General features: G+C 34.2%; 1 protein-coding gene across 2 annotated transcripts; it reads right to left on the bottom strand.

The window, feature by feature from the left end:
- Positions 1 to 251: 251 nt before the first annotated feature.
- LOC123559414 (endoplasmic reticulum membrane sensor NFE2L1-like) lies at positions 252 to 20,139 on the bottom strand. 2 transcript variants are annotated; one of them, XM_053552718.1, is made up of 10 exons: positions 19,876 to 20,139; positions 13,470 to 13,601; positions 9,443 to 9,542; positions 6,310 to 6,389; positions 5,998 to 6,126; positions 4,156 to 4,353; positions 3,153 to 3,423; positions 1,999 to 2,265; positions 1,489 to 1,586; positions 252 to 1,226 (listed from the first exon to the last, which is right to left on the bottom strand). In XM_053552718.1, the coding sequence occupies exons 1-10, from the start codon at positions 19,924 to 19,926 to the stop codon at positions 375 to 377; spliced, it is 2,178 nt and encodes a 725-aa protein (XP_053408693.1). In that variant the 5' UTR covers positions 19,927 to 20,139; the 3' UTR covers positions 252 to 374. The 2 variants fall into 2 exon arrangements, with proteins under 2 accessions (XP_053408693.1, XP_045207140.2); XM_045351205.2 differs by lacking the exon at positions 19,876 to 20,139 and adding an exon at positions 18,711 to 19,563.
- Positions 20,140 to 21,435: the final 1,296 nt, after the last annotated feature.

Consider the following 21,435-nt stretch of genomic DNA (forward strand, 5'->3'; position numbering starts at 1 on the left):
ATGATATGTAAGTTAAGCTAAAATATCTACAATGAAATGCAAAACGTTTGTTTTTTAGACTGATTTACAGTTCCTAGCACTTTAATGTTTACAAGACGCTTAATCAAACTGTCTCGAAATGGAAATCCTAGCACATCGTTGTCTAGCACCCTGAATGTTTATCACGCACATGTTTCAACACTTCCTCAACAGAGTTAAAAAAATTACAAATCTTGCAAATACATTGTACAAAATATATAGTCATAAATATGTACACGTGATTTGATTTTTTTACCCACTGCTGCGTATCTTCAAGGAATAATTTAAGCACGTCTTCTGCTTAATTGCAATCACAATAGTCTAATTTTGTATCACTAAATGCTTTCATTGTTTGTTCACTTTCTTTCATCTTTTCGTTTCTTACTATGTTCATCTTCTGTGGTGTAATTTCGGGGCACTAGAAAAACGTCACCGTCACTTGACTGTTGTAGAGAATAACGTGCTGGATCATAAGGCTGCCCATGATCATCTCGTAACGAGTGGAATATTTCTGAATATAATTGTCCCAATTTTTCTTTCATTTCTCGCGTTTGCTTTTCCATCATGTGCCTTTCATGCATTAACTTGTCTCTTAAATTTTCCATCGTCGTCATCTCGTCCTCTAAATGTTCTATAACCCCTATCTTCCTTTTGCGGCAATTCTGCGCTGCCACTTTATTTTTCCCCCTTCGCCGAATGTCTCTGATTAGTTGTAACTGTTGATCCGAAAATTTGTGACGTGTTAACATTTCGTTAAATTCTTCTACTGGTGAATTCACAATTTGATCAACACTGAATGGGACTTTCAGTTCCATGATTCTCTTATGGTCTTTAGATTGTGGCCCTTTATGCTTTCCTTCCCTATTGTTGTTGTTGTTGTTGTACCCGTTCTTTTTAGAATAGTCTTTAGGCTCTGCGCCAGGTTTGAGCGGGTATGAATGATTGTGGTTTATATGTCCGTGACCTCCTGGGCTGAAGCAGCCTCCTCCGTTACTTTGGCTATAGTGGCCGCCACCACCAGTATCGTTGGATGAAGAACTGAAGTTCGAGCCGTTACTCTCGCCACCACTACTGTAACTGCATGAGTTGCCGTATTTATAATCGTCAGGATCATATTTTGATGTTTTGGGAAATTGTGATGCATCATGGCCACCAGTGGCTCCCTCTAGACCATCGAATGGTGATAGAGCTGTATCACTAAAGTCATTCTGAAAAAGAAACCCAAAGAGGTATAAGTCAAAACAGAGATAAGCAATAAAGAAATATAATGCTTCCCAATGCTGGCCTACAAAGTTCTTACAAACGACTCAAATTATGTCAAACACAAAGAATGTTTTCCAAGATTCAAATAACCTACTCTTTCAACTAGGCCTACAAAGAGTAAAGAACTCTCTACTAATCAGGTTCCCTTTGTCAAGAAACAAAACGAATGATCACTAATAGGCTCTGTGTGATTTGCAAAGGACTTACCATATCTGGTGATCCGTCACTCTGGCTACCCATTGATACAGCAGAATCACTGCTAGCATCGTCACCACCATACCCTCGTGTTGGTGTTGGAGTCACCGCTGTTAATATGAAACAAAGCAAAATATTATATATCAAAACAATACCATTTTGTTCAAATATCAAATCAAATGTCTTCGGTTTAAAAATGTGCTATCTTTTTTTGTAATTATTATACAAATCATGTGTGATGAAGTGCTTTTGGTTGTAAATCAATCATCTCATGCCCTTTAAGCATCTTATGATGTAAACATAAAAATAATGCATATATAAGCCAATATGATTTAATTACAATTTTATTGGTACAAAAAAGGTATGACTTCTTAAGTAGGAAAATAATCTTAAGTTAACAGCAGATTGGTGGGAACATTGCTGTTCAACATTAAAGCAAAACTTCTGGACAAACTTCTAACAGTCCCCAAAAACGAAAAATAAAAAAAATTCAGAAAAGATAATACTGAAAAAAAAACCTACCATCAGTGAGGCCCATCTCTGAAAAGTTAATATCTTCAAGCTCATCTTCAGTGATGAGGTCAGGCAAGAGTTCATCTACATCATCGATGGGATCACTTGGCTCGTTTAGGTTGGATGTGATGTTAGGGAAAATCAAGTCTCCGCAGCTCTCCCAGTCTAACGATCCCATGCCATTACCTGATGGCATACTAGAGTTGAAATTTTCAGCACAGGGTGACATCATCCCGGAACTATGAGGTGGTGATCTATGACACTGAGAAACCATACCTGTAAAATTACATCAGATGGGTTTGATTCATAATTATTTCTTCTCTAGTTCTTATATACTTTTTGAAAACAATGAAATGAATATCAGCTTTTGGGAGGGGGGAGGGTGCAGTGGTGGAGCTGGCAGCAAGCAAGTAACAGATATCTTTTATAGATCTATTTTATTGACAACGAAAAAAATCTGAAGTATATATGCTACAGTTTAAGTGGGTATTCCAAACAATACTTTTAAAATGTTGAATGACTCAAGGTAATATGCAGACTAAGTTGTTAACAATTCAGTTGTCTATCCCAAGTCACATATTATATTCATTCACGATGATTTTCATTCACAGATTTTAACAAGGATGTTTATAAAAGATAATATAACTGATGATCAAAATAAACCATTGCTGAGAACTCGAGATGGTTGGTAAATATTACAGTTCTTTTAATACTTCACTGATGACAAAACTGTGACATTTGAGCCGCACCATGAGAAAACCAACATAGTGCGTTTGCGACTAGCATGGATCCAGACCAGCCTGCGCATCCGTGCAGTCTGGTCAGGATCCATGCTGTTCGCTTTCAAAGCCTATTGCAATTAGAGAAACCATTAGCGAACAGCACGGATCCTGACCAGACTGCGTGGATGCGCAGGCTTGTCTGGATCCATGCTGGTCGCAAAGCCACTATTTTGGTTTTCTCATGGAGCGGCTCATTTGTAATATATGTTAATTTAAGTCCTAAGTGAATACCTGCACTTTGGTTCTTCAAATTCATTCATTAGTAGTTAGATTTATAGTTTTTTATGTATTACAAATTAGGGCCTTGATAAATGTCCCTGCATCGCAAAATATCTGTGCTTCATAGAATAATTTTACCAAACACTGAATATGAAATCTTACCAGAATTGTTAAATGTAACATTGCCATTCATTGGTGCTGGTGTAGGCATGGAGGCATTCTGGATCAACATGGAGCTAGTGTTCTGCATTGGTGTCATTCCGGGATTTGGAACTGTTCCATTCATCAATCTCTGGTTTGCGTTGCCTACACGGGACTGGTTGTTCGGTGGGAGGTCAAGAATGTTGACCAGATCCTGCCAAGTGGCCTCCAGGCTACTCTGACGGGGATAGTTCTGGCCTTGCTGTTGTTGGGGCTGAGTTTGGGACATATTCTGCAATTGCCAAAAATGAATACCAGCCTAAAAACCTCTACAAGTTACTGGAAGACAATTTTTGATCTGACCAATGACACTGTTAAATCCCCACAACACAAATATTTGTATATATGTTTAACTGACCTTGAAATTTTAATGTAAAAGATAAATTATTGTACAATCAATCAAACTTAAAGAAGGATAAAACAAAAAGCTTTAAAAACATGTATACAGCACAGCCTTCATTTTTCCCTACATTTATTGACTTTAAAGGAAAAGAGCTGTGCGGCACTTTTGATCCTTGTGAAAGATTGGCTTACAGTCTATAGTGTACAAAAGACAAGACAGGGAATACACAGCTAGTAGTTTTCATTTTGGATTTAAATATTTCTAGTTTTCGACAGTATTTTAACCTGAAGATCATGATCACCAACAAAAAATTCCACTTCTTTTAAAACTCCTTTAGTGTGGTCTCAACACACAAGTTCGGCTGGCTGTAAAGGACTTTTTAACAAAATAGGAAAACAACTCTTTTTTTTTTTTGTGTGTTTTTTTTGTTGGGTTTAACATCACACTGACACAATTATAGGTCATATGGCGACTTTCCAGCTTTGATGGTGGAGGAAGACCCCAGATGCCCCTTTGTGCATAATTTCACCACGAGCGGTCACCTGGGTAGAACCGCCGACCTTCCGTAAGCCTCCTCATTTTTAGTATAAAAAGCCTAGAAACAGAGTAGAATTTTGTTACCTGTATGTGAGTGTAGTTGTGTTGCGGATGTGTGAAATTTCCTGTGTTGTTGTACTGTTGTTGTTGTTGTTGTTGTGATTGATGGAAGGCCTGACCCATGTTACATTGCGCTGACGGTTGCTGTGGTCCAGGCCTATATGTCATGTTACCATTGTTAAGTTGTTGATTGTACTGTCCCATACTGCCATTATATACAGGCTGAAACAACAAAATAACAAACCAATTAAAAACTCTGTCAGAACTCTTGTAGAATAGCTAAATTTCCAAACTTGTATTTTTCTAAAAAAAAACAGGTCAAGGAAGGAAATCTTTTTATTCTGTTTCGTCATGGGTCACAAGGCAAATAAGTTGTCTTTAAATATATAATAAAATCACACTTTCAGAATGATCTGAAAAGGGAAAAACCCTAATTTATCTTTTCTATATCAATACATTTCTTTTATACAATATTCTCATTAAAAAAGTTATGCAGAAGAGAGGTAAGGATAAACATTGGATGTACTGTCTTGTGTTCAGGTCAGCTTGCAGGACAATGAAAAGTTTGTTTTTTTAATCACTGCATCAAGAAAGAGACAATGGACTAATTACTTCATTTCCCAAAAATGTATATATTTTGTTCATTTAAAGTAATGCTGAAAAAGGAAAGGTGATTTATGGAACCCATTAAGTTTTTTACTATCTTTCCTAAAGCATATTTTTTTGACCTTTGGTACCATCAGCATACAGATTATTAGGTAAAAAAACTTGCAAGTCTTTATGGCTAAAAACCTCGCCTCGGCACTTCCTTTGAAAGGTACAAAAAATAGTAAAAACTTTTTCTCCTTTAAAATTAACAAGGAGACAAATCAAAATATGAGGTGATTTTTTTTAAAGGTGACTTTTATTTGAACAAAAGAGGAATGTTAAATGACACAAATAGCTTTTATGCACCAAAAGGTCAGATAGAGACAAATATCTGATGCAAGTAAAAACTTATACATCCTCAGTAATTTGTAAAGATGATAATATTCAAGCCCGCAAAAAACTGTGATTGCTTATGTTTTTGCCCAAAATTTTGTCCTTTAATTATGCGTCATCTTTTATTTGCTGAGTGAAAAACGTCTTAGTTCTGAATGGGTTCATTGAACATCTGTCTTACTTTAAATTAAACTTTGATGTATAAAAATCCCAATGTCACACAGCCCTACCAACGCCTTAGTGTTAATGGACGAACCGTCTGACAGGTAAACAATCGTGCGTTCAAGCCTCTACGTAATTTGACATCATAACTGATTGATTAGTCATAATAATTAATACCAATCACAATGAATTAAATGGATGCGAAGCGAACATTAACCAAGCATGCAAAGCATTTTACATTCCTCAAAGTTGTTTTTGAAACGTTCTTTTCATGCTTGCCTTGTCAATTCTTTCAGCACAAATACATCATGCACAAATCAAGTCTTTCAACTGACATTGATAAAAACTTTTTTTTTCTGTCTTGTTAAGTGACATATGGGTAGAACTACACAAAGGCTTTCCGTAGTGCTCACGTCTTAACACCAAAGTTAGCTAACAGATGGGTCTCATAGTAAGGAAAAGCAGGGCTGCCAAAATAATGGTAGGAAAAGTTGGTTGAAAACTGAAAACCTGATCATAACTTTCTGTCAACCGTTTAGCCTTTTGTTCCTAGTTCTGGTTTGCAACTGGGGTTACCTACCCTTTTGTTCCATACATAGTCAAAATGAACAACTAAGGACCATTGTGGTCTCATAATTAAAGGGAAGAACTGAAATAATTTCTTCAATTTTTCTGTGTTTTCTCTCTCCTACATTTTTTTTAATACTCATCAATACTACTAACCTGTGCTGGTTGTGGATGAATGGGTTGTTGTCCCTGATATTGTGGTGGTGGTTGGGCTACAGGGAAGCTGTTGTTCTCCTGTGGTAAACCATCTCCCATCATTGGAATGCTGTCAAAACTTGACATAAACTGAAATAAAATCAGACATTTCTGATAAAATCTACAAGGATTTCAATCCAATACAAAACAGGGAGCACAAAGTGAAGAAAAAGATCAATACAATGCTGAATCAAAGATCCAAACTCTTTCACTCTGGCTTTCAAGACTGATTTGCACTAAATGATGAGAGAAATGTGTGATTATGATACTGACCTGTTCGGGACCAGTTCCAACATTTGGCATGTCTGGTGCAGGCGGAGGCACATGGGAACCGCCCATTGGAATCCACTCTCCTGAAATACACAGAAATCAGAGCTTGTATAAATTTAATACGAAGGAGTGTGATACTGTGAAATGACTAAAATACCTGTAAAAACAGTAAGTTTACTGAACCTAAAAATCTTTTTTTTTTCTTTTCAGAAGATCATGCACCATCATAAGCTTGCGGAACAGATTTCATTTCCTACTGAAAGAAAATCATATAGCTATAACACATTTTTAGACCTTTACATGCAATTCACAGATTATATACACAATGTTTTTACATATTAAAGTAATTGTACTGCCATTCTATGTTTTTACATGTGACGCATAAAAACTGAAAACAAAAGCTCTAAGATTCCCATTTATGACAAAGCAATAAAATGCCACGTCCCCTGGGGGGCTCAACCACAGCCCATAAATCAGGCGACTGTAAACCTTCAGGGATGACCAGGCCAGTTCAATATGGCTGCTGTTAATGTATCCTAAATCAGATAAGACACTTTATCTTTGTATCTGACAAGCTCGGTCAAATCAATTTGATTGACAGCTTGCCTACATTCGTACTGTCCTCTCTATAAATACTAGCTTACAGTTACTAACTCGTTTACACTTTTTTCCCTTTTAGAAAATCAATTTTTAATTTTGAAAACTCTTTGATCTTATTTTAATATCATTTTTCATATTATGTATAATTAACCCTTACCCTGCTAAATTTCTATAATGAACTTGTCCATCTTTCAATTTGGACAATACCATTAATGTTAAATGGGGTGTTTAGCAAAAGATACTGACTGAATGGGGAACAGTGCAGATCATGATCAGACTGCATGGATGTGCAGGCTGATCATGATCTACACTGGTCGTAAAGGCAAAATCAATCGTGTTCAGCATGATAAGGGTTAAATATCTTCTTATCTTGAAATGTTTGTAGCCTCAGCTAGTTTGTAGTTAGTTCATCTATTAAAGGGAGCTATATAAAGTTTAGTACTTCTAGTTTGACTCGGGTTTGAAGCTCGTTTTCAGCAGCATTTCAATTTATACATGACCAAACCGCAGTCGTGGATTCTGTTCCAGTTCTTACTTGTAATACTTAACAAACAACATTTGCCTTAACTCAGGGAACAAACTTATGACCTCTTTACTGTCTTCTTAACTGATCTAACTTGACATGCATTATAGACACTACACATAGTAGCCTTAAACAATACAAAACCCTTACAATACATTTCTAACAAGCTAATTCTTTATGTATGTGGATATTCATCAATTATAAATGTTGTACCATAATTAGGGGGGAAAAAAGAAAACAAATTATTTAAGTAGGACAATGACATATAACTGCATTTACAATTAAACATGCAGTTATTTTTACAGTGTAACAGTATTTTTTTAAGACTAGAATCCTTGGGTGGCCTTTTACATCACTGAGTTTGTGAAAAAGCCCAGTTTTAATCTTTAAGATTGATTTTTTGCCTACATAAACTTGAAATTTTGAAACAGTTGTGAAATGAAAAACAAAATGGTAGTCATAAAATATTAAACAGTGATAATTTTATCGCATGACTGACCTCAGAGTTGAAAGAAATATGAAAAATGACTTGCGGTGGTAAATATATAAAGATAAATTACAGGTACAAATAGTATCTTTTAAATAGTACTTCCACTACAGTCATATGTATTGCAAAAACATCAAAAGAAAGTATGTAATAACTATTAAAATTATCCGTTCAAATCTTTAATTTCGCTGAAAATTACTCGATTTTCAACAGGAAATGGAATAAAGCAGTAAGTAATTGGATTTCAACTTTTTTTTACAGGAGATGTTATGTTAATAATTTAAACTGCATTTGGCCACATACACAGTTCATTCTGCAGAAAAACCAAACAGTTCCAAAAATTTAATCCATAAATTTTTTTTTAACATGTTCGTTCGTTTTGGGTTTAAGGCCGTTTTTTTAACAGTATTTTACACATGAATATATCATGGTAACATTATTTCACCCCACTGAGTCAACATTTTTCTTGATCAATATCAAAGATATATGACCCAATATTGACGCAATCACTGAGAAGAATATTTACATAAATAATTTTAAACATACAAAGCCCTGATACAACGTAAGATGCATTTTCTACCTAAAATTTGACTCCGAATGTATCGTAATTTTTTAATGTCAAACCAGATCTTTTATCATACTGATATATGTCTTCTTGGTTATATGACAGCATCCATTATGTAGATCTTTACCGATTTAGTCATCTTCAACAATACAAAAATATGTGAAAATGTTGGTGATTAGTTACATATGGCTGCTTTAATGGATATGTACCTAAACTTTATTTGATCCTACAAAAAACTTGGGGATTTTCTGCAACAATTGAGCTATTATGATTGTCTGAGACCATGCTGCGATCAAATTACTTATCCTCCGCTCGCATTAAAAGTTGACGAGTTGAAATATCTGTATCAGGTATCCAAGTTAAAGAAACAAAAAATCTCAATGTATGATTAATGGAAAACCAGTTAGTTATCGGAATACTGCAGATGCCTTTTAAAGAAATACATCAGTTTTGAATATCTTAACGAGTAAACACTGTGCAATTATCTATTTCATTTGTAAAAAGAACCGAAAGAAACACATCAATCTAAAAACTACTGCAACACGGAAGTTTTTCATTAGAGGCTTCAGTCTAGATTCTAAGGGTATTTTTTTACCAAAAAAAAAAAAAAAAAAAAAATATAGGTGTGTCAAAAAATGGAACTGGAAGACACAAGTTTAAGGTTTAGCGTAAAATAAATCTATCCTCATTTCATCACCTAAATTACAGATACAGCAAAAGTATCACGAAACAGTTACATTTCAACAACATTTTCTTTTTACCAAGTTCTGAAGTGTGAACTACTTGGAACTACTGAAAGTTCAGCTGAGTTCAGTGACATTTTTTCTACATGTTACTTCTGATATTGTTCTCCCATTCTTACTTGACCAATATATAAAATATTCATTTCAGCATGGTTCCTCTTGTAGGTATCAACATCACATACATGTAATGACAGATATCTGCATCTTTACCAACTTACCAGTTTCCCCATCCTGGGTGTAATTGTCGGCAAGCCATCTTTGCTGTGCAAGGTTTCTCTGCTCTTCTAACTTCTTCTGTAACAACTCCTGCTCTTTTTGCTGAAAAGAAAATGTTCACATTCATGTAAAAGCCAGAAACAAAAACAATTTTTTTTGGTTTTGTTTCAGGTTTAATGCTGTTTTTCAACAGTATTTCAGTCATGTAAAGGCAGGCAGTTAACCTAACCAGTGTTCCTGGATTCTGTACCATTACAAACCTGTTCCCCGCAAGTAACTGCCAACTTCTCCACATGAATTATCAGAGGTGGAGGGCGAATGATTTGAGACACAATGTCTTTTATCAAACTGTCACAGAGAACATATGCCAAGCCCGGGAATCGAACTCGCGACCCCACGATCCATAGACGAACGCCCTCCCAACTGAGTTAAGCGGGCGGGCTTAGAAACAACAACAAAAACCTACAGCTGTTAAGAGGACAGCAATGTAGCTGTTTTACTTTGTATCGACTTAATAATGAAAATTTTGCTTTTTCTCCTTTTAAATACTTGCATCTACAAAAGTATTTTCTCTTAGTTTTGTTAATAAGAACCCCCCACCCCATTCCCCACAAAATCCAGTTTTTTAAATATGTGCGTGTTAAATATAATATTAGAACATACTTCCCGATAGTTTGGTCATCATTTTCTTTTTCTATAAAAAACTGAAGCCTGTTTTACGTCATCATACAGAGCATTAAGTACTCATATTCCCATTAATTCTAGAAAAAAATCTCTTTGTTTGTTTGGTAACTATGAAATTTCAGAATGTACAAGTAAAACGTTTAATAGATTATAGGAGAATATGGGTGTACAGTAAAATATCTTATCACACAAGGACATGCACTGATAAAAAGCGTGTTCTGACAGTGGGTAATCTTCAGATACCTTTTATTCAAACTTTGAACAATCAATGATTTTTGAACTTTACAATATCTTCCAACTAAAGGTAAATTGACATTGCCTATCCCTGAAAAAATATATAAATGCAACCAGAAATCAAAAGTGCAAAACTCTTTCAAAAAATAATGTGTGGGGGTGGGGTATACTTTCTACCCGTATTAACTCTCTCCACCTGATCAAGTTTATTACCTTCATCTTAATTTTTTTTTTATCCATATGAGCGACTTTTTGTTCTTTTCTGTCCTACATGTTGTACAGTTATAAAAACATAAATTAAGATGGAGTAGATGTTATTTGACTACAAATATGAACCTATATATCTGTGTGTCTGTATCAAGATTTTCCCAGCTTGACATACAATAGTAAAGTAGTACATCATATTAATGTTTAATTAAAATGGAATACAAGAAGGTTTTGTTTTTTGCTCTACATTTTTTCCAGGAACATAATTTATCAGTTTGCACTAAAAAAGTTGTAATTTGCAATGCCACCATCAATTTCTCAAGTTTTTGTGTTCTTTCATAATATTAAGTTTCCGAGTCTTTTACAACTAAATTTATGGCCAATGATTTTTTTTTTGTGTGGTACAAAGTGGGGGCTGCATCAGTAGTTTGTATGGTGGGGCATTAATGATTCTGTACGGGACTAGTAATTTGATCACTGGGGGCACTGACATAGATATACATATTACTTAGAAACACTAAGGCAGTTACCTCAGCGGCTTTTCTCTCTCTGTGAAACAGGAAAAAGCAAAGAAAAGCTTTTCATTGGGTCATGACCCTTGATGTGTCTATCTGATTCCAGTTATGTTTCCGAGAATATAAAGTAGCTAAATTCTAGAAAATTCAGTGTTAAATGTGTGTTAATATGAAGTTCTGCAATTACTGTAATGTCTTTTGAATTCAGATTTTTCAAAACTTGACCTCTCTCTCATAAAAAAACACCTGCACAACAGCGGTAAGTTCAACAGTATTACTGCTATCTCTCACATTGTTCAAATATAAAATAAAAGAGTTCAAAATTTCTCTTTACAAGTTTGAATTAAATGGATATATTTCTTTGACTCCATTTTTTTTCTTCTTCAACATATACCATCACATAAATCATGTTTAAATATTTAATAAACAATGACTTCATTGTTCTTGAACTAATTTACAAGACATTCTCTTTTCCATTAGCGTCCCATAAAAAAAGCCTGTCAACATTAAAGTTAGAGTTTTCATCAATTATTCACCATACCATTGGTGATAATTACAATCAAAGTTAATCAATCATATGAGAACGTCATCTGTCAAATCACTTTTTAAGCTTTGTTAATAGAAGCTGGGAGGAGCTTTAATCCAGTTTACAAGAAGCTGGAAACAATTAAAATGAATGATATTACTGCACTTTTATGATTTAAATACTGAATGAATGCATTCTAAGGATTGCATGCATTACAGAGAAAATCAAAACAGGCTTCCCTTTCTGGAGAGAACCTAGGTCTCACACAGACTCAAAACTTTTATCAGCAATATTCTGTGCAAAGAAAACATACTGTGAAATCTTTAATATTCGTGGGGGGCTAATCTTCGTGGATTTCATGGTTGAGTCAATCCATGAAATTTTATCCCAATGAAAAAGTAAAATTCTCATTCATTTTATGTTCAAAAGTCGATTTATTTATTTATTTCGAAATCCACGAATTCATATCACCACAAATATTGCTGTTTTGACCAAAACCACGAAATTTCATGCCCATGAAATTAACTGATTTTACAGTAATCAAAATTTTATGTAAGGGGGTAATCTCATTTTAGAGGTGACATTACGGAAGCAAGTTTGCGCCACTTAAATGAAACTGTAGCAAAGTGGCCCTGGTGGATTACAGCTGGGTGACCCCTCAAAATTAGTCTGAAATACAATTTCTCCCCAGTAATACTTCAGTTGTAAGTTAAACAAGCATGCAGTGTCTTGTGTCTTTAATATGCCCAAGACATCTTTCAACATGTAGAATAAACAGTAAAGTACGCCAAGATCATATTTCCACGGCTTTGAAACTGACAAGACCTTACATAAATGCTTAAATAACATAGTAAAAGGAAATTCTATACCAAAGCATGCCTTTGACACAAAGCTTAAATTTATCATTTTTACTAGGTACTTGGTTCTAAAATATGCTGTAGGATGGTATTTCAAACACGTTGTCATGTATTCCATCTTACAAATTCAAATCGGAATTCAACACTAATCACAGACTTCTAAGCACGATTTCAGCACTGTGATATTAAAATTGAGGCAGTACATAAATAGAAATAATCCAAACATTTACGAGTTTCGTAAAATAAATTACATAACTTCTAAGGCTTCACAGGAGACTAAAAAAAACAACAACAACAACAAAATTTACAATGAAACTTGAACCAGAAAACTAACATTTACAAGACAGTGTTTTTTTAAAAATCATTGATTGTCAGTACGTAAGTATATGTAGAAGAGCTTGTAAGACCGTTCATCTAACATGTCTAAAATCCTACAATTAACCATGTACATGTACACTGTATCAGGTTTCCAGTTGCAATCCATATGAAGTATTTTAATATAAACAAGACTTAGACATTTAATTGATCACAAATGAAGAGATACAGATCATACCCCATGCAGACAAAAATCTTTGCCAATATATATATCTATTTCACCTTTGACATGACAAGTAACATACCCTGTGTAGTATGTCTTACAGAAGAATATCATTATCAAAGTCACACAATAAGGTTGCTGATAAAACTGATTTTTATAAGCACGTAAAAATTTCTTTCCTTATAGTAAGCACGTAAAATATTTCTTTCCTTATAGAACACTTCTTAACCATCCATAATTCTGTCTAAAAATCAATAACATTAACAAAGAAGCAAAAATGACAATTTTTTTCTAAACTCTAAACGGTAGAAACACTTTTCAGTCTTCTGAGACAAGATTTTTATGTACTCTTCTGGGATAGACTGAAAAAATATATATATACCTACAAAAATTTTAAGAAAATTTGGAGGTTTTTTTTCAGTTCAAGTATTGACCTGAGGTAGAGGTGCTTTAACCTACTGAATTTACCTTTTGCCTCTCTTTCTGTAGTTCTATTTCGCGCTCTCGTTCAAGTTCTCTGCGTAGATTTGGATCAAATACTTCTTTCCCTACACCTAAGTCTATATCTTGTCTCCATAGCACCTCTATCAAATCAAGGTCCTGAAATAAAAGACACAAAATTGTGTACAGAATATCAAATGCTCTAGATTTACAATGGGTATCAGTTACCGACTACGCCAGGCATTCATGATCCATTTTGGAAGTGCATTACCAGCTCCTGCTATTATTGTGGGCTAATAAAAATTATTATTTATAAAATTGAAAATAAATATTAATTAAACCTTCAGACTTTGTTTTGCCAGTTCCATTTTCAGCTTACATGTATATTACAAATACAAAGTTTGTGCTGAAGATTTATGCAAAAACTTGCTGACCATGACCTATGACCTGACAATCACTCTCGATACACACCTTTCTGTATGTATGAATTAGTACAATTATGTTAATTTAATTACCATTCACTAGCTAATTAATATATTGTGACCATACACATTATATTGCATGTTAATGGTCAAATTATGACTGGTCAACCTTGTTTATGAACTAGGTAACCAGTGACAAAGCAATTTATTCAGTGTGTCAACTTAGTGCGAAACTGCCGTATCTGCATCATTTTTCTTATACGATTTACAATCATTTCGTATTTCGGTGTTGAAAGTTTGAATCTGCATAAACTATTAATAGTGTATAACTAAGTGTTTCAACATAGGGAAACATGTAAGAAGGAAGAAATCATTTCTGAGGTCAACTGAACTCTACACAGTTTTAAGTTGCTGCATACCATTATGCTTAAATATTGCGAATTATGTACACTTGCCATTACTGGTGTATTTCTGAAATTCTGTTAAAAAGTAACAGAAAAATCACCTAATGACAGATTGTCAAACTTATAAAAAAAAATCCTCTGCTTTATGATAAGTATAATAATTGTGGAGGGTATGGGGTAATTCCTTTCTAGTGTCGGTAAATTTCTAAAATGGACTGGTCCATCATTCAATTTGGGCAGTACCATTTACCATTTGTGTTCACTAAAATATTTACTGAGCAACTGAATAGCGACCAGTGCAAGCTGATCCTGGTCTGCACTGGTCGCAAAAGCAGAATCACTTGCCTACAGCAGGCTAAAGGTTTAAACTGCAGCTGAGCAAATGTTACCTGTTTTTGTGCATTAATAATACTTATTTTCAACTTATTTGATGTACTGCTGTAAAAAAAAAAGTTGTCTGCCAAATCATAAAAAGATTACATCTTGTATTTGATAATGCAAGGCAAAACAAGCCAATTTCGAACTTCAAAGAATCAAATTTTAACCTAAAGAAAATTTTCCTAATATTTTTCTTTTAATTTGTCTACAACATTTCACTTTAGGAGGAGTTACATAGACCTTTAAATAAAACTCAATTTATCTCTCTCGAAACTTGAAACTACAAGATTGCTATCTACCTCTACCCAAATATCGAAAACCGACAAGGACACATTAACCTGATGTAGCGACAAACTGTAAGATTACATTTCCAAAGGAGAAATGAATCATAACACCCCACGTCACACCCCAGCTACCTTGTATGTATCGCAATTTAAAATTTACATACACCAATGTTCAATTTTTGTATTAGGTCACAAGGGAAGGGTGTGCTCGGTTAACAAAGTTTCGCACAAAGACCCATTGTTGGGTAAAACCGAAATTGTATCTTACATACAAACAAGTTTAGGCGAAGCGCTTAAATACAAGTATAGCCGTAAGGGTAAATAAATTGAACTGCCCGAAATAAAAATGTATCAACAATATTTGTAAAGATATGTGAAAACATGGGGGTTCTAACATAGGATTACCTCAAGATTATTACTATTAGTGGCATTGTTAAACTCTAAAATTTCAGGTCAATATACGGTTAAGACAGAGTTTTAAAGAACAAATGTTCAAGGATGTTGTAAGAGTTTTAAACATGTGTGAAAATTGAAATTTTAAAGTACTTATCAAGGTTTTTAAAGGTGTAGATTAAACACAGCTGGAACCCATTTGACAAAATTCCAATTTAAACTGAAATTCTAAATTTAGTTAAATTTGTATTGAAAACGATTTAGAAGGAAAATATATTCTATGCACATTTTCAAAATTACATGAAAAGAAATTTAAAGATCTATGTACAATTCCCAAGATCTGTTACATCCTGGAAAATGTGTAACTTCCTTCTTTTAGGCCTCTTTTCATCTGTTTTAGTTGCAAAAGCTTTTTTAGAAATTCAGCAACTTAAATTTTAATGTGCAGTTTTCTTAACATTTCAGCTTTCAGAAAGCTGTCTGATGTTGTCTATCTGACAAATTCATAAAATCTGCATGATCCTGGTTATCCCAATAAAAAAGTTTAAAATTCAATGTCTAAATTGAGCACTTACAAAATAATTTTCATAACTGCTCATGGTTTGCATTGACAGAATGATCAAATGAGGAATACTTACGTTGACACAAACAGATACAAAAGGGCCATAAACTGTTAAAGGCCTGACCCAGTTCCTATCCTAATGACCAAGAATACAATTTGACCTAAATTTCATTGAGGCAAACATTCTGACAACGTCTTGTGTCAATTTGGTACAAAGCTTTTTTTATATGACCAAGTGACCTAGATTTCAACCTGAGAAGCTAGATAATCAAGTTTCATGTTGACATATTTTATAAAGGGAAACAATCTGACATGATTTCATGAAGATCAGGAATACATCTAGTGTGTTAACAAGATTTTCTATTATCAAATCTATTGACCTAGTTAATTTGACCTCAGGCATCCATTAACCTTGGACTAATTGGGAAATATTTAGTCCCATAGGATATAGTAAGGATGTGTTTAAGCACTTTCTTATACACTTGTTTCACATTGTACCACCTCTTTAACATACTGCCATTACAAAATTGTCCATAATTTAGTCAATGTTTGTGCAATTTTGATGATTTTTTTTTTCAGAATGTAGATTGGGAATTTTTTCACTCATTTTGGGAAAAATAATACTTTTTGGCATTGGGAATATACATATGTAGCTGAATAACGTCTATAAAACCTGCCAAAAAAACCCCTGTGAGTGTGACCCCTGATGATATTTTATTAATACAAACATACTGACAAAGTGCAACACGGGGCAATCACAACAGCTCCTTTTTCAATACTTGTGCTCACTGGCAGTCACTGCTCTGGTGAGCAAAAGTGTTAGCATGTTTCCAAAAATGCACAATACTAATTTGAATATTATTGGTGAACTCTGAAATCCTTTTAAACACAAGCACTTCTATGCAAGTATCCTAACCGCATTAAAGCAACTCCTGATTGCTGGACATGTAATAATTGCGTTAATGCCAATTCACTTCCCAAGACTCACCCCTCCCACCCCAAAGGTCAAGAGGGCAAAAACTGAAACAAATAATTTCAACAATTTCCACCATGCAATAATGAATTTTGAAAGAAATGGTTTGCAAAGGACAATATTTCATTGCGTCCATGTATAAAAAGTCTTAATTACAAATGTATTTATGTGCTATTTTATTCGACGGTAATTCTGTCATGTCTGTTATACTCTAACTTGTAAGAGATACAGTAATTTAGGCGAATCCCATTGTCATTCATATATTCGAGTCGAGATAGAGCAGATAGAGCAGTTGGCATAGATCTACTGACCATGTGCAGACAAGTACCTATGATTTATTAACAGGGCTCCAGATAATTTTTTTGGCCAATGAGTATTTACTCAACATATTTTTTGTGAATGAGTAAAATGGTAAAATCTGAAATTGACTAGAAGTAATTTTACTCCTGAAAATTTATAAATGTGAAAAAACCAGAAATCAGTTTTATAACATATTTATTGGGTGTAACACCCATGCATTTGTTTGCAGTTTAGTTTCAATTCATCATTTAAGTTTTTGCTTCTTTTTTTTTCCCTTGGCTTGGATTGGCTTCACACTCGCTACCGAATAAAATAGAATATGCAATATACCTTTAGCTATGTTTTGGGGGTCAGTTTTGTTGGTTTAAAGAATGCGTAGAGTGTTTGTTCACTTATACATTCTTAGAAAGAGACATTTTTGTTTATTCCGCACCGGAAGTTGATATTTTAAATCGACACAGCTTTAAAATACACTATCGTACCATCAATATTAATTCCCAACTAGTTGATATACGCAGACATTGCGTGTAAAAAATCGTTCAACCTAGGTTTATAGAGTACCATTCAATGCGTGTGTACGTTCAATGTGGGAGAATTAATGCCGACTGTGCTCTGTTACATAAAGCATCCGGACGATTCAGATTTTGTTTACGCCAATATATTAAAAAGTCATTGCGTGTGTTTCTGTTATTTCATATACGTTTTTAAAAGCTTAAAAAAGCTTAAAAATTACCAGACATGCATATATGCATTATTTCAAAACTTAATTTACGCTAATACGCATCTAATCTGGAGCCCTGTATAAACAGTCAAATGTTGCCCATTAACTAACTGGAAACAGTTCTCATTATAGAAGTTAATGTGACCTTGACCTTTAGCCAACTTACCTCCAAAAAAAAAAAGGGATCATCTACTGAATGTAACTGCAGTAACAATGGGTATTTTTTCTTTGAGGCACTTCTTTTTACAAAACAATAAAAATGGGACTATAACAGGAGCTTCACAACTGTCAAGCTTTGATGTGTTTGCAGGACCAGACCAAAAATATCAATTTTTATAACCTTCTAAAATCAATATCTTTAAAACTGATTTCTTTCCAAAGGTATATATGACTTTGACAAGTCTCGACTTCTGACACCCAAAATGGTCACCAAGTGCTGATCAAGTTAAAACAGGCAATCATCCCATCAAATTCGAGTTTGACCAAAGTAGGCCCAAGCATGCTCTAAGTCTAATTTGGAAACTAACTGGTTTACAGACCAACCAACTTACATGAGCGAAACAATAAATTCTCTTAATGGGGAGAAAATACGTATTAGCATTCACAGCATGTCTTACTCTTAGTGGTATATTTTTGTATGTTTCTGCTAAATTTCTGTCACAAATCTAGTGATCATCTTGACAAGGGCTTGCGGTTTGACAGACAAGACAGTCACTATAATTCCTGAAATCATTTTTAAAACAAATGAGTACATAAAACCAAACTAGGGTAGAGTATATTTTTGATGTATTGCAATATCACAGTAAACCGATGCTGCTCTAGGTCTTATACCTCACTAGTTGGTTCAGTGCCTTGCAGATTCTGAAGATTGAAGTTTGGAGCTATGGCACCAATTGTTTCTTCCAAAGTGTTAAGCAAGTTTTCTGCTTCTAGTTCAAGGTCTTCAGATGTCAATGTTTGTTCTAACTGGATGTTGTTATTGTTTTCATCTTCATTTTCATTTTGATCAGGAGTATCTTGTTGGTGAAAAGCAGGCCCTGATGCGCCAGACACCAGCAAAAATGTTGGTACACTGAGATCTTGATTTCTCCTTGGACGGAATGACCGTATTTCTCTGTATATTGATGAAGTAAATAAATATTCTGAATCAATGTTTTTCCTATAAATCTCTCGCGACCCAAGTCGACTGTTAATCGAATTTATATGAAAATTTGAATGAGTATATGCTGCAGTCTGTCCCAGAATTATTTCTTGCACTTCAGGGTAATTCACATATTCCCTATTCAAACTGTATAAATCTGTCCTCAGAATGCTCAACAAAATAGCAATCTGCACAAGTCCATCTGTAAAATATTGTTTCAACATGTCTTGCGGTAGTATTGACACAAATTCAACAAAAGTTTCTTTGTTTACAAAAACACGTGTGTAATGGGAGTTACTTGCCCCTAATGATCGAAATTCTAAAAATAGTAACACGAAAGTAAACGCTTGACAGTGGTCTTAAACACTTTTCTAGCGATATACAGCCCAAAAGGGCCGCTCATTGAGCAGTTAATAGCTAAAACATTTTTTCTTTGCGTATCAAGCACAAGAATCAGGTAAAACTCCCTTTAAATGTGGTAATTTTCAGTAGTTTCGCCCGGTGTTCTGTTTCCGTCTGTCTCCAATGTGAATCAGCGCAATTGAAATTGACGTCATCATGCGCACGCGCAGTTAACATTTGGAAATATACTTCCGTTTCTACAGGTGCCCGTGACCTAATTGAGTTCCACAGGGGCCCCTAATCGAACATTAACCTTAATATAGTTCTTTCAAAATGATTGATAGAGCAGTTGACATGCAGATAAGATGTTGTTTTACGTTAAAATGTTGTAATTCAAATGAATACAAAATCGAAACACACCTGTGAAAATGAATATATTGTAAATAATTGGTTAAACTAATTGACAATTAACTAACTTTGATAATTGAATTTTTCAGTAGTAGATAAACTCACCTGAGGAACACCTTGATTGTGTTGAGGAATAATTGGCTCTAATTCCATCATTTTGAACAGTTAATCCAAATAATACATCGAAAACACTACTTGCTATCCAATTACATATAATCAATAGGGGCAGTTAAATCCAGTATTTAGTTTATCACCTTAACAAATGAATTTATTACAATCAAATTAATAATAAGGCACTTAATGGGCAATATTCCGCCATAAACACTGTTCTCCACCACACTATCTTAACGTTAAACTACTACTGCCATTCAAGTGAGTTAGGTAGGCCTACCTTAGAGCAGGTCAACCAATACACATCGTTCATTGGTTTAATACCATGTCACGTGAAATTCACTGTTAAGGTAAATATCTATTAAACGATATGCGACAGATATAAAATATACGAAATTGTTAGTACCCATTTACGGAGTTTACATGTATTGGTAAGGACTAAGGGGACTGCAACAGGCAAGGAGTTTGCAGAAGTAGATTTTTTTTTTTTCATATTTCATGTAATCTAGGTTGCTTTCATATTTAGCTGAAAATGATACGTGTTTTTGAATATACACCATGCGGAGGGAGGCACTTTAATACTTAAGATGATGATGATGATGATTTATACGCAGAAATATGCAAAGGAAGTCATATCTTTTGAGAAAAATCCAGCAATTATCAAAGTCTAAAGAAAACGTAAATTAGGGGATAGGTCCGTCGCCATTATGTTATTAACCAACTGGTCTCGGAACTTTTTTCCCCAGATTAGTTGATAAAATACAATTTTTTTGATGACTGCACATAACTGATGTATAACCTGAAAAGAAGATCCTGAAATGTTTAACCATTCGGAAGTCCGTGTACTTTGGGTTCTCTTTGAAAATTGTTTTACTAGGATTAAGCCGAGACCATTATTCAAGTTGATATATTCTGCAGAACTCTATATTTTTGCCGTTAAAATGGCGCATTATTTGACATCTCAGATGGTTATATGCCAGGAAAGTCAATGCAGATATAGACAAATGAGTCTATAAAGTTCCACTACAAGTACCCGCCATACATAGCAAACTGCGAGACGTCTTGTGTTCTAGGCAATGTGTAGTGTGTTCCTGTTACTTGTTGCGCCCACCTGTCATGCTGTTACCCCCACCTGGCGTGCAATCGTTACCTGCACACCCAACAAATTGTGTTCTAGCAAAAACTGTACAGGTACAACTCGTGACGAATGAAAGATAGCGATCTGAAATACTAGAAGCTCGCGGAAAATAATTTTGAGCCCGCCATTTTGTTGAGATCACATGTTGGACTCTTTTTTTTTTACAGATTTTTTTTTTCTGATTTTTCTTTCGGTTTTTTAATTTTCAATCTTATTTTTTTTTTTACCTTTTAAAACATATAAACTTTTTTTTGTCTTGCTATTTTTCTTTCGGTTTTTTAATTTTCAATCTTATTTTTTTTTACCTTTAAAAACATATAAACTGTTTTTTGTCTTGCTTTTCTAACTTCTGTGTTTTCTTGTATACTTTTACTATAAATATTGCACATTAATCACGTACCAAGTTTCATAATTAT

The sequence above is a fragment of the Mercenaria mercenaria genome, chromosome 10 (assembly GCF_021730395.1).
Source record: "Mercenaria mercenaria strain notata chromosome 10, MADL_Memer_1, whole genome shotgun sequence".
Lineage (NCBI taxonomy): Eukaryota > Metazoa > Mollusca > Bivalvia > Venerida > Veneridae > Mercenaria > Mercenaria mercenaria.

Coding starts and splice junctions, on each gene's coding strand:
- LOC123559414 (XM_045351205.2), bottom strand. CDS start 19,244: ATGTTGAAACAATATTTTACAGATGGACTTGTGCAGATTGCTATTTTG. Junction 4,354..5,997: donor TTCATCCACAACCAGCACAG/GTTAGTAGTATT, acceptor TTGTTGTTTCAG/CCTGTATATAATGGCAGTAT. Junction 1,227..1,488: donor GTGACGGATCACCAGATATG/GTAAGTCCTTTG, acceptor TTTCTTTTTCAG/AATGACTTTAGTGATACAGC.